The sequence below is a fragment of the Apium graveolens genome, chromosome 2, assembly GCF_009905375.1.
Source record: "Apium graveolens cultivar Ventura chromosome 2, ASM990537v1, whole genome shotgun sequence".
NCBI classification, from domain to species: domain Eukaryota; kingdom Viridiplantae; phylum Streptophyta; class Magnoliopsida; order Apiales; family Apiaceae; genus Apium; species Apium graveolens.
This window is the reverse complement of record NC_133648.1, coordinates 12,306,498-12,319,849: the sequence shown is the minus strand read 5'-3', so window position 1 is coordinate 12,319,849 and position 13,352 is coordinate 12,306,498. Positions and strand designations below refer to the sequence as shown.

Below are 13,352 nucleotides of genomic sequence, written 5' to 3'. Positions count from 1 at the left end.
TTTATAAATATTAGTTGAACTGGTTAATTACTTCAAATTATTGAACAATATATATATTTTTTAAATAGTGTAAAATGTATTGAATCAAATGCTACAATATAGTATAGATATAACTTTTATTTGAATAATTTAAAATATTAAAATAATTCAAAATATTTGTACAAGTATTGTTTATCTAAAAGAATTCTTTTTAAAATACTAGTTTTTTAAAGTGAAAAATGAAAAAATAAATTTATTTAATATATCATCGTAGTTTTAAAAAATCTCGTCACATCTCATATCAAATATTTTTAAAATCGGGACAAGTCCCAAAACACTATTGCGCTATTAGTGAATTTAGTAATTTTAATACAAATAATCAATTTACTTGATTCTATAAATACCTCAAACACATTAATTTATATTAATATAAGATATCAAAAAAATTCACATTATTGGTAAAATATTCTCGTCGAACTTGTAATTTAAATTTACAAAACGTAGAATGTGACCATGTTTTTTCGGCTAGTCATGTAGTCAAATTTCGAGTATTTTTTGAACAATGGGCCAAATTCTGATTTTAAATTCAAAATAAACTAAAATTCAATGACTCATTATAATTCGAACTTATCTAAATATTTAACACCAATCTAGATTATTTATATATAGGCGATTCTATTTTCAATATTTTCCTTAAAAATTATATATATACATTTTAATTACTTTTTATAATAAAAAATTGTTAAAAGTATATGAGATATATTTTCAAACTAAAAAATAATAATAAATAAAATAATAATTCATTTATGTATTATGCCTAACTTTATATCTCGATTCAGTTCTTTAAAATTAATTGTACAAATATTTAAGTAACTATAATTTTTTTTGCGGAATTCAAGTAGCTATTTTTAAAGTTAAATAAAGTATTCCTTTAACACACTTACATATTATGTGAATATATGATAAAAAGCACATGTGACAATATGGTGTGGTGTTACGAGGTTGTATAGAAAAATGAAGCAACCCGAGTTCGATTCCCACAAAGCACAACTTTTATATAAATATTAAACTTTTTTAAATGATTCAACCATAATTAATGTATATAAGTGTACTTTTCCTAATTACTACTTAATGTTGCTGATTGCGTAGATTAATAATTAGACTTAATATTCATATAAAACAATATTTGATATTATATTTTATAAATATTTAACTTTTTATAAAATAATTCATCATATCAATTTTTATTGAAACTATAACACATCAAATTTAAAATATTCATTGAATATCATTAATTTTTTTATATTTAATATCAATTATTTTCATTTTTCTTATATAATATCAATTATAAAATATGATTTTTTTATAGAAATTGTTCTCAAAATATACTTATTTTAAAAAAATTAAAATATATTTTAAATTGAAATACTAATTAATTAATTATATAATTTGTTCTTATTTTAAATACACAATAATAATATTTAAAATATACTTGTTAACTAATTTGCAAGTATTTATTTATAATCTTTTTAATAATATGCATAAAGGTCTCAGGTGACGGAGGTGTTACCTCCAGTGGATCAGCTCGAGCAGGACCACTAATTCATAAATATTTATTTGTATATCTCTTAAATTTATTAATCAAGACTAAATACATTACATAATTTAATTAATTTATAATATACATATATATATATATTTATTAATTTAATGTTGTATCTTAATTCTACTCGGGAAAAAAAAAGGTGTCAAAACATATATGCATTTTGAAAAAATTATTTTATATTTAATGGAGATTGCATAGATTACAAAATATGCAGAAAACTAAAATTTATTTTTTTTAAAAAATAAAAATAAAACAAATGGTGTGAAAACACTACACTTATTATAAATTAGTTGAAAAAAGATAAAACAAATACTGTGAAAACATTATTGTGTCTTACATTACATGCATGTATTAGTAACTATTTAGTATATATATATATATATATATATATATATATATATAAATTAGTTAAAAATTAACTACAACACATATTTATAAGTAGTGACTAAAAAATGACATAAAAATAAAGTTATATATTAATTTAGTACATATTATACAAATTTTCCAAGAAAAAAAGAGTACCATCAAAAGGGTATAAATTAGCTAAAAAATTAACTACAATATATATTTATAATCGTGACTAGTAAATGATATAAATATAAAGTTATCTATTAATTTTAACAATATTATACAAATTTTTCAAGAAAAAGATATTACCATTAAAAGAGCATAAGTTAGTTAAATATTAACTAGAACACATATTTACAATTAATTATTAACAATGGAAATAAAGATAAAGTTATTTATTAATTTAACACATATTATATAGATTTCTCAATGAAAAACAACAATATCATTAAAAAGATTAAAAAAATATGAAGTTTGTTGTGTATTAGAAAATTGGACAAGACGTGGGAAAAAAATGGACAAAATCTTTAAGTCACATTAGTTAAGTATGATGAAGCTCTCTTTTTGCTAGCGGTTAAATGATAGATTGAAGATGATGATGAAGGGGTGAGTGACCAAAATACCCATAATTTGGGGAGATTTACCCAAAATACCCACCAGCGGGAAAAATACCCAAAATACCGACGAAATACGCATTATCATCTTGTGTATTCTGATTTTTAAAATTTTTACAAAGAATACGCATGTCTGACATGCGTATTCACTGTCAGAATACGCATGTCAGACATGCGTACTCTTTGTAAAAAAAATAAAAATCAGAATACGCATCTCTAAAATGCGTATTTCGTCGGTATTTTGGACACTTTTCCCGCCGGTGGGTATTTTGGGCACTTGAAACTAGAAAGTGGTGTATTTTGGACATTCTTTCATGATGAAGCTCTCTTCTTACTCCCGGGTCACATGGATTGAAAATGAGCACCGGTAAGATATATTTTAAAGAGAGATATAAATAAAAAAGTAATAGTTAGAGCTGAGATAGAATATGAAAATTATATGAGATTAATTGTATAATGTGTAAAATATAAGTTCATTGTATTATTAAGTGTATTGTAAATATAAGTTAATATGAAATTTTTATCAGATTAAATGTATTATGTGTAAAATATAAGTTTAATAGGCACAAAAAAAAACCAGTAGGGTCATTTGGGTAATATACTTGAACTGAATTTTGTAATCTTGACCTGCATTCAGAAACTACGGTGGTGCCAAATCCAGGTAACTTTTGAAAAATACAGTTTGGTTAGATTACGTTAAAGTCTCTCGTGCTCAATAAATGATTCAATTCTAATTAATGTATACATGTGTATTTTTCGTGATTACTACTTAATGTTGCTGATTGCTAAGTAAATTAATAATTAGATTTAATATTCATATAAAACAATATATGATATTATATGTTATAAATATTTAACTTTTTATAAAATAATTCATCATGTCAATTTTTATTGAAAATATAACAAATCAAATTTAAAATATTCATTGAATATCATTAATTTTTTTAATATTTAATATCAATTATTTTCATTTTTCTTATATAATATCAATTATAAAATATGATTTTTTTATGGAAATTGTTCTCAAAGTATACTTATTTAAAAAAAATTAAAATATATCATAAAAGCAATTTTTTAATTTTAACATACAATTTTCAATTGTTTTCTAGCGAAAACCTGCTCTTGCTGTTAAAGACCGCTAAACAGGCCCTTAATATATGACTTAAACATATTTTGCTTCAATTTCCGGATTTTATTACCGGTGGCTTTTGCTTCAATTTAGTGCATAATGAAAACCAATCTAATACCAAGCTACTATTATAGTTTTGTAGCCATAAAAGATTAGTGAATCATGAACCTTAATAATAATAGTAAGTACAAATAAATATTACACATGAATAAATGTTTTTTGGTTAACGGTCAATTAAATAGAATATATACGATATGCTCGTGTCTAACAAAAATTTAAACAAGAGAATTAGTTTTATCAATTTGCTACAAATAATATAATACTTGTAGTGTTCACTAATGACACAATATTATTAAACTACTAGAACTTCAATAATCAATTATTTTTGTGAGAGTAATTTCAATAATCAATTGATAAAGGTGTATAACAACAAAAACATAAATTATAATTCTTTTGACAGGTTAAATTTTAGTTGAATTATGTAGTTTTTATAATAAAAATATTAGAATTATAACAAATATAAGTTATATTTTAGAAAAATATTAAATAAATAGAAAATCATAACAAAGAAAAATATAACACACGTCACTTTTATCAAATCAAACTATACAAATTAAAGTTAATTGCACTTTGCATGCTCAACTTTGATAAAAAACAAATATGTACTATAAATTTGGGAAAATCAAATTGCACTGTTTAACTTATATTTTGGCATTCATTATGCACACATTTCCAGAATTTTGTTGAATTGGGCGGGGGCAAAATGGTAAATTAAGCAAAAAAATTAGTAAATTAAATTTTACATCTTTCAAATAATATTAAAAAATAAATATTCATACAAAATTGTAAATTTTAAAATTTTAACTAAAACTAGTAATTTCATTTTTGATTTTCATTCTCTAGTATTAATGTTAATATTTTATAATTCTACTACACAATTTTAATAATTAGTATGATTGTATACTTAAATTTAATGGTAGGAGAATGTAAAAATTTTGAAATTAATATTATAAAAATGAATATCAAAACTGGAATTAATAGTATTATCTGAAAATTCTAAATTTATTATTTTATAGCCGGTATAAAGAAAAATACAATTTTTAATAATATTTAAAAAATATAAAATTTATTTTGATAAAATATATTATTAAATTTTCGTTTTACTCCTACCCAATTAAACAAAATTCTGAAAAGTGGTGTATAATGAATTTACGAAGTGCAATTTAAGTTTCTCATAATTCTAATACAAATTTATTTTGAAAATATAGATTGGTAAAAGTGCATTTAAGCCTACAAATTAAAAGAAAATTAGAGCATTTCCAAATCAATTGTTAGGTAAAAAGGGAGGTGGCAACATAATATAGATATAGATATTAGTTAAAAACTATACACTTTCAACCATGACATATGTTATCAATAATTTTAGATAGACTATATTATATCTTCTATAGTATTATATCTTCTATATCCGTTGATCATATGTCTGCTTTCTTGCTTTATTTAAACCATAAACTACTATACACATTAATATGTATGTTTATATTACATTTAATACATATATGTTAAAATTCTTATTTTATATTTAATATTTTAAATTTTAATATATTTATTTTAATGTACATTGTATATTTGTATTAATACAAATAAATATAATATAATTATATCTTTTAATATAGATATATAAATAATGTTTATAAATTATGTTTGGTTATATTTAAATATGTTACTATATTTCAATAATAATATATATTAAATTGCTATCATATTTAATATATTATTTATATTTTCACTTGTATTTAACTTATATATATTAAATTTATTTTAACATATAAAATTTATATATATAATAAAATAATTTTATTGAATATAGCCATTATAACTAATATCATCGGAGTAAAAACTTTTACAGATTCAACAAATTTTTAGATAATGATAATTTAGCTAACCATTTTAAATCGTATAGCTCCTGGCTTGGCCGAGGCTATGGGTATTAAAGAAGCTTTGAGTTGGATCAAATATAATATAAAGCAACTGGCGATAGTGGAGACTGATTGTTTAGCAGTGGTACAAGCAATTCAGTACTCTTCAATTCATCTGTGTTACTAGGCAGAGTTATATAGGAGTGTAGGTATTTAATTTCAGAGTTAAATCATTGTATGGTGACGTTAATTTTTGTTAAACGATCCGCCAACAAAGTGACTCACTTCTTAACGAGACACAATAGTTCTGTAGCTGATCGTATATGGGGTGGGAATTGTGTTTACCCAAACTCTATCATATACCGAACAAGGATTTGGTTTGTTAATGAAACATTTTTTTTGGCAAAAAAAAAGCAAATATTTTAAATAATAATAGTTTAGCTAACCATTTTAACTATTAGTGTAGATATGTTTTTACAAATCATGCTCTATACAAATTTTATAATCAAATATTTAACAAAAATATATACCAAAAAAAGAAATCAAAATAACACAATCAAGAATTGAAAGTAGTAAACCATTCTACACGCATTTTGAGAAATCATCAGAATGAAGAGGAGCTTGGGAAAATTGTTTGGGCGAGGAGGCTTTGTTTGCAAAATCTTGGAACCCCATGTCACCAAAAATAGATACAATACTTGTATACATACTCGTTTCTTGTATGTTTCTTCAAGAAAATCTACTGGGTCGGCTTCAAATCCGAGTTCTTTCAAATCTCTACCTCTTTTTCAGCAATCCCCATGGACCACTTTTGCAGGTTTGTCTAATTCTTGATACTAGTTTGTAAAAATTCAATCTTTTTTGATTTTATGTTATAGTTTGCTTGGTTTTTTTAATTTTTGTGTGTTTTGGGTAGCTTGTAATTTTGTTTCTTTGTTTTCCAATAAATGGTAATTTGTAACTGTCTGTTTATGAATTGGTGAATAAAAGTAATTGTAAAGTACTAATCTTTGAAATTGTATGTTGGTTTTGTTGTTGAGTTCTGTGTATTGGATAGTGTTGATTGCTATTGTTTCGGTTGCTGTTGTGATTGAGGCAAGTGGTTTTGTTTTGGTTGTTCCTTTTCAATGCTTTAAAGAGCTTTTTGAACTTTGTTTTTTACTTCTGAATCTGCTGCCGTTTGGTTTTCTGTTCCAGAACCTTATATTGCTTAATGTAGACGAAACTTGAGGATTAGATGAAATTGTACATGATTCTTTTACTTTGTTCCACACTTCCGATCACATATGCTTCTAACTTAACAAAATTATTTCCACATTTTTTACCAGCACAGACCGTACTTCTAGCCTACACAATTAGCATATGACCATACTTCAGAAGTTTATAATTTTATAGAGGCCTTTTGTGCTTATCAGTGAATCCAATTTGAGTCGGAGCAGTAGTAGTCATGTGTTTGAGTCTCATTAAATACAGTAAAACCTCTATCATTAATACGACCGGGACTGGAAAATTTTATTAATTTATTGATGTTATTAATTCATTGAGGTTAAATATTTGTTGTTGCTATATATGTCCCAAAATTTCTGTATTGAAATGATTAATTTATCATTGTTTTACTGTAGTTATTATTTGCTTCCTTAGCAGTGAACTCCTGTTCGCTTTGCAGTTGATGTAAATTATAATTTTCTTTGGCCCCTCTTTTTTGTCGAGGACTTTGTTCATGCAGGAGTGATGATTTCACGTGCTTCTCATAAGTCATAGCTTCACTCCTATGTTCTTTTTTAGTAGACCGTAGCAGCACAGTATGCTGTTCCTGCTTCTAAGCTGCATTGTTTTTTTTCTCCAGTTTATATGCTGACTACCAAATTTATATTCCAGGATTGCCATGAATTTTAGCCCGGGTTTTGAATACATCTTTCTCTGTTTTTTTGTGCTGTCTTCCTTTTTCTCCATTGGCCCACTGAGTTTTTTCATATTGATTAAGGAGTTTTGCTAGGAATTCTGCACCTGAGAAGATTATGTCACTGCATGTATAATTTCTCAAAATCTGCAGATCACTAATGAATATAAACAAAATAACAGGATCGTATCTCAATATAATTATATCAATCAAATATTCGAACAAAGAGGAGTAAAATACACGCCACTTTCATCACGCACAACTATACACAAGCTAAAATAAACATTCAGAAGATTTCTACACCAATTTTATAACTTCTTAGCCCTAAAAACATAATTTTATTAACCAAATATATAATAAAAATACTATGAAATTTCCAAATATGAATTTTAAAATATGAAAAAAAGGTAATCATAATATCATGATAAAGATTTGGAGTGTACAATTTTAAGCAATCACTCTATAAGCTATTATACCATTCTACACGTATTTTGAGAAATCATCAGTAATGAAGAGGAGTTTGGGAAAATTTGTTTGGGTGGGAAGGCTTTGTTTGCAAATTCTTGGAACCCCATGTTAACACATATAGATACACATTACAATACTTGTATAGATACTCGTTTTTATCTTCAAGAAATCCTATTGGGTTGGCTATAAATTTGAGTTAATTTAAATCTTTACCTCTTTTACAACAATCCCCATGGACCCATTTTGGAAGTTTGTCAAATTTATGACACAAGTTTGTGAAAATTCAATATTTGTTGATTTTATGTTACAGTTTTTTTTTTAACTTTGCGTGTTTGGGTAGCTTGTAATTTTGTTTATTTGATTTTGACTAAATGGCAATTTTATTTGGATTTTCTTAAATGGTAAATAATAGTAATCGTCAAGTATAATATTTAAAATTAAATGTTGGTTTGATTGTTAATTTTTGTGTATTAGGTAGCCAAGTAATTGTTATTGTAAATTTAAATCTTTAATTTGAAGAAATGATGGGTTTTATTGTATTTGACAACTGTGTGATTGTTGTGGGAGCTACTATTTTGGTTTGTTTGTAGTAGTGAGTGATATGAGTTTGATGCCATTCATCTCTCAGGGATAATGTCATGATCCTATGGTTGAAAGTATTGGATTTGCACTTACAACTTCATATAATAAAAAGACATTATTCATTTTTATGATAATTCTGGTGCTTCTTAGCGCCAAAGATGTGGATAAATAGTTGAGCTAAGCTGAATTTTTACCAAACAATAATAGTAAGCAGAAGCATAATTGAAGATCAAAAGATGTTAACCCAATCACATAAAATATGGACTACTGGTGTGCTGAAGCTTGGGCTGACAGTTTATATGTTGGTGAAATTTTCCTGTCTATATGTTTTATGGAGTTTTAGATGATTCTATGGTCTTATTTTGACTTTCTGTTAACAGGGCAGAGAAGAAACATGTTTATTCAAACACAATCAACTCCAAATCCTTTATCACTCATGTTTTATCCTGGAAAACCTGTTATGGAAGTTGGGAGCTCTGACTTTCCTAATGCTCGTTCAGCAATGAATGCACCACTTGCAAAGGCCTTGTATGGAATTGACGGTTAGCATGAATCAAATTATGATGTATTGTGATTTGCTCAAACTATTTTTTGCAAAAAATTACTCTCTCAATCCCAGCGAGATGTATACATTAGGAGACGGGGGCTCGGCACACATTTTCACGCGCCTTTATAGTATAGTTCCATAAATTATTTTACAATTTTTTTTTCTAAATAAAAATTTAATATTTAAAGTTTAATACAAAAAAAGAAAATTTTAAAAATAAATTATGGAGGTATACCTTATAATTTATATTCACCTTAAAATGTGTGTCGGAGATAGAAAAAAAATGTATAGAATTGAATGGGACGGAGGGAGTAGTGTTTAAAGTTTTGGTGTTTCAGTAAACTTATGTCTAGTATGCTTCCAGTGGTTCATAATGGACACCACACACTTTCCTGACCTTTCTTTTGATGCATGGGGTGCTCTGTCTTTAGTGAATTGGTTATACGTTATAGAGTCTTCTGTTATTTTTTGACGCTTTTCGCAATAAAGTTTAGACTTCTTTGTGGTTTTTACATGATACTGTCATGGCCAATGATGTATATAACAACTTATATGGTTCAACTTTTAAATAAATAGGAAACGGTCTAGAAAATTTAAGTATGGTTATATATTACGAATCTTTGGGGATTATTTATGCATCTATTTACAGTATGTATATTTTTTTTCTGTGTAACAATGTTTGACATGCTGTTATACAATTCAATTAAAGATTACTAGGATAATCTGTCTCGTAAGTCTTAATACTTGGAATTCGTCAAACAGTTTTAGGTTGGTCATTGGTGCGCCAATTTAATGTTTTTGGGAAAGGAAAGCAGGATTTTTGTAGAGATCTCCTACCCTTACTTGCTCACACACATCTCCACTTAGACTTGAACCCTCAACCTCCCTCTCGAGTGAGAGGGTGTGAGATACCGTGGAAGCATAGCCCCTTAGGTTTAGCATTGGAAGCCAGTAACTTCATTGTTGATAAAGAGGTTCAAACTCTCAAGTCTCAATCTTATGATGAACAAGTAAGAATATAACAGAACAGCTAATCCCAATTCTAAGCTTAAAGCAATAGAATATTAATCATTTGAATACTGCTCTATCAAATGAGGGACTTAGTTTATCTGTCATGTCCACTTATGAGAGATTAGTTTGTAATCCTTTGTCTGATGATGTAGAGTTTGCTTTATATTTTGATTTAAGGATTGCTTCAAGTAGCTTGTTTCTTTTTAGTTTAATTTTATGGTTTTTTTTTTTTTTGGGGGGGGGGTTATCTTGAAGATTACAGAAGTGTATGTGATCGGAACACCTGTGTCCTCTATGTCATGTATAATTTTAGTCATTTAAGGGATCCCTTTGCCACCTACCTCTTACCTCTTAGAAACTGGGGATGCATGGACTAAGGTGGTAGTCGCGGCTCTTAGAAAAATTGGCTAATGTCTAGCGGCGTCTGGTACACTTAGGTTTTCGTAGTCATGTATATTTCACTTGGCCAGATGCACTTCTGATTGCTAATCTACTGTTTTTGATTTTGGTCAGTCATTTAGTTACCTAACTATCAATGTGTTTGTGCTTGGAACATCTGTGTGTGTGTGTGTAAATCAATTTGAAAAATATATTTATGTGTATATTAAAAAAGAATGATTTTACAGGAGTTACTCGGGTTTTCTTTGGGTCAGATTTTGTAACTGTAACAAAATCAGAAGACGCTTCATGGGATTTTCTGAAACCGGAAATCTTTGCTGCTATCATGGATTTCTATTCTTCTGGCCAGCCTTTATTTCTTGACTCAGCTGCTGCTGCTGCCAAAGACACTGCTATTCATGAAGTATGTTGCCAAATCTTAGCATTTTCTGCTACAATTTTGTAATTATTTCATTTGCATTGTTAAAAGGAGCACTGACAGCTTAGCAGTTTAATGAACATAGTATTAGATAGGATCACACACACACACATATATATATAACACACACACACACACATATATATATAACACACACACACACACACATATATATATATATGTATACATCTGATGTGCCAGAATGGCCTTCTAACCTCTGGTATGACCACTGGCGTATTTGATTTTCCAGGATGATACAGAAACTGTTGCAATGATCAAAGAACTATTAGAAACCAGAATTCGACCATCTGTACAAGATGATGGTGGAGACATTGAGTACATAGGTTTTGATCCGTAAGTCTACTTTCCTCTGGTTGATAGTGTATAAATAGATAGTCGGTATAGGATTGTATATATAATTTTTATATTTGCTTCCCATTTTCAGAGAATCTGGAGTAGTTAAACTAAGAATGCAAGGAGCTTGTAGCGGTTGTCCCAGCTCATCTGTCACGCTGAAGTCTGGCATTGAGAACATGTTGATGCATTATGTACCTGAGGTAAAGTGTTGAAGTAATCTTTGTAGCACTAGCACCCATGATTATATATTGTTATATATCATGGCACTATATTGAAAGTTAAAACCGATTAAGGTAAGATTATAATATGATTTAAATTGGCGTAACAGTTCATTTACAATCATAATGTAACAGTTCATTTACAATCATAATATGTCAAAACTTATTAGAAAGTTCTACATGTCGTGCAATTTGCAGAAAAAAGAAAGAGAGTTATGAAAAACACAAAGCATTGATCACAAAAAACTTTTAACATTTAGTAAAAGAGAATATGATGTGTGGAGGCAAAACCACTGTATACATGATCTCGTTTCTGTTTAATATGATATTTAGCATAGATAACTGATGTCTTTAGGTCTTATTTTGTTCCACTCAAATGAGCACCAAAGCATGTTAATTCGACTAGTCGAACCCTTCTGGCCTGATTTTGTACATTTTCCATCAGGGTAAAGTGTACATGAAAGGCAAAGTTTTAGTTGATGCTTTATCGAGGTTTAAAGTGTATTTAAGTTTTTAAATTATTTTTTTTTTAATTTTTTAAAAATTTATCATCTTTATATTTCCTGTCTGCTTCTTAAAATAAATAGAAGGCCTGATTTTTAATAGACCCAGGACATATAAAAACTTAGACTCCTAATTTGTTGTTCGGTTGTCAGGCAGGTAATCGTGCAATCTACTATGCTTCTATGCTAAAATTTCATTATTTATCTAACCAGAAGTTCTGATACTCGACCTTTTCTCCTTTTGTTTTTTTTTTAATTTTACTGAAGTAAATTTGTTACATAAATTTGTATATTCAAGGTCAAAGCCGTGGAGCAAGAATTTGATGCTGAGGATGAAGGCGCAGAAGAAACTGCGAGGACAGAATAGTTGAGTTAGTTTCTTACAGTTTTGATTTAGCTACCAGTTACATAAGGAATCATCTAGCTCCACTTTTGAAGAAGAAAAATGTTATATTTTATGGAGTGAAAGTTCATTAACATGTATTAAACTTTTCCAGAGTGATTTATGTACCAGGTTATATGTGCTATATTTTTGTAACGTGGGATACCAACAACAATAATTACCTAAGATACACAAAAGAGAAGAATTGAAATAAACTGATACAGCAGTAGTGTGGTTTCAGTATCCAAATTCAAGATGGTATGCAAAAGTGAACTGGAACTGAGTTGGCTATCTCCACTGCATTTACAGCATCCGTTTGACATGTTAGAAGTACAACTATTTACCTAGATTCAAGGTTTACAGTCGTGACAATCATTAGAATTTTGTAATCTGGAATAGGAGTTTGTATTCAGGATTGTCGTTTTCGAAACATTTATGTGACGCTGTTGTTTTTGAACTAGACTTCTCAGCATGTAGTCAATAGTCGATACCATTGATATTCTTGCTGCAATAAAGAGATGTTTCACGATGTCTTACCGGGTTTAAAATATGCGATTAACAATTTTTATAGAGAGTATATATAACCTTGCTATCCTTGGTGATCGAATTTTCAGCAATATATGTTACCGTTTAGCTAAGTGTTTGTATGCCTTGAATTAACTGATTTTTGTATAACCACAGTATCCAGAGAATTGTCAAACAAATCTTTATCTATGCTTGAGTGCTTGGTGCATCCAAAATTTTGACAAAATATTGTTTTTTTTTAAATTTAAAATGTGTAATTTATGATCTACTGTAACTCAAAATTTAATCAATTCATGACATTTCTAACAGAAACAAAATTAAGATTACCGATGTATATAATAAAGCAAATTATATTAGTAACGTCAAAGTCTTATCAAATTTTATTGCATTATTTTAGAGAATGATTTTTTTAAATAAAAAGCCTTTTGATTTAAGTATCTCCTGCAT

At 27.7% G+C, this 13,352-nt stretch overlaps 1 protein-coding gene across 2 annotated transcripts; it reads left to right on the top strand.

Moving 5' to 3' along the window:
* The first annotated feature begins 6,137 nt into the window (after window positions 1-6,137).
* Window positions 6,138-12,950, top strand: LOC141706969 (nifU-like protein 4, mitochondrial). Of its 2 annotated transcripts, none has more exons than XM_074509889.1 (7): window positions 6,138-6,412; window positions 8,926-9,087; window positions 10,730-10,905; window positions 11,171-11,274; window positions 11,366-11,477; window positions 12,297-12,364; window positions 12,622-12,950. In XM_074509889.1, the coding sequence occupies exons 1-7, from the start codon at window positions 6,205-6,207 to the stop codon at window positions 12,650-12,652; spliced, it is 861 nt and encodes a 286-aa protein (XP_074365990.1). In that variant the 5' UTR covers window positions 6,138-6,204; the 3' UTR covers window positions 12,653-12,950. The 2 variants fall into 2 exon arrangements, with proteins under 2 accessions (XP_074365990.1, XP_074365991.1); XM_074509890.1 differs by having other exon boundaries at window positions 12,513-12,950.
* Window positions 12,951-13,352: the final 402 nt, after the last annotated feature.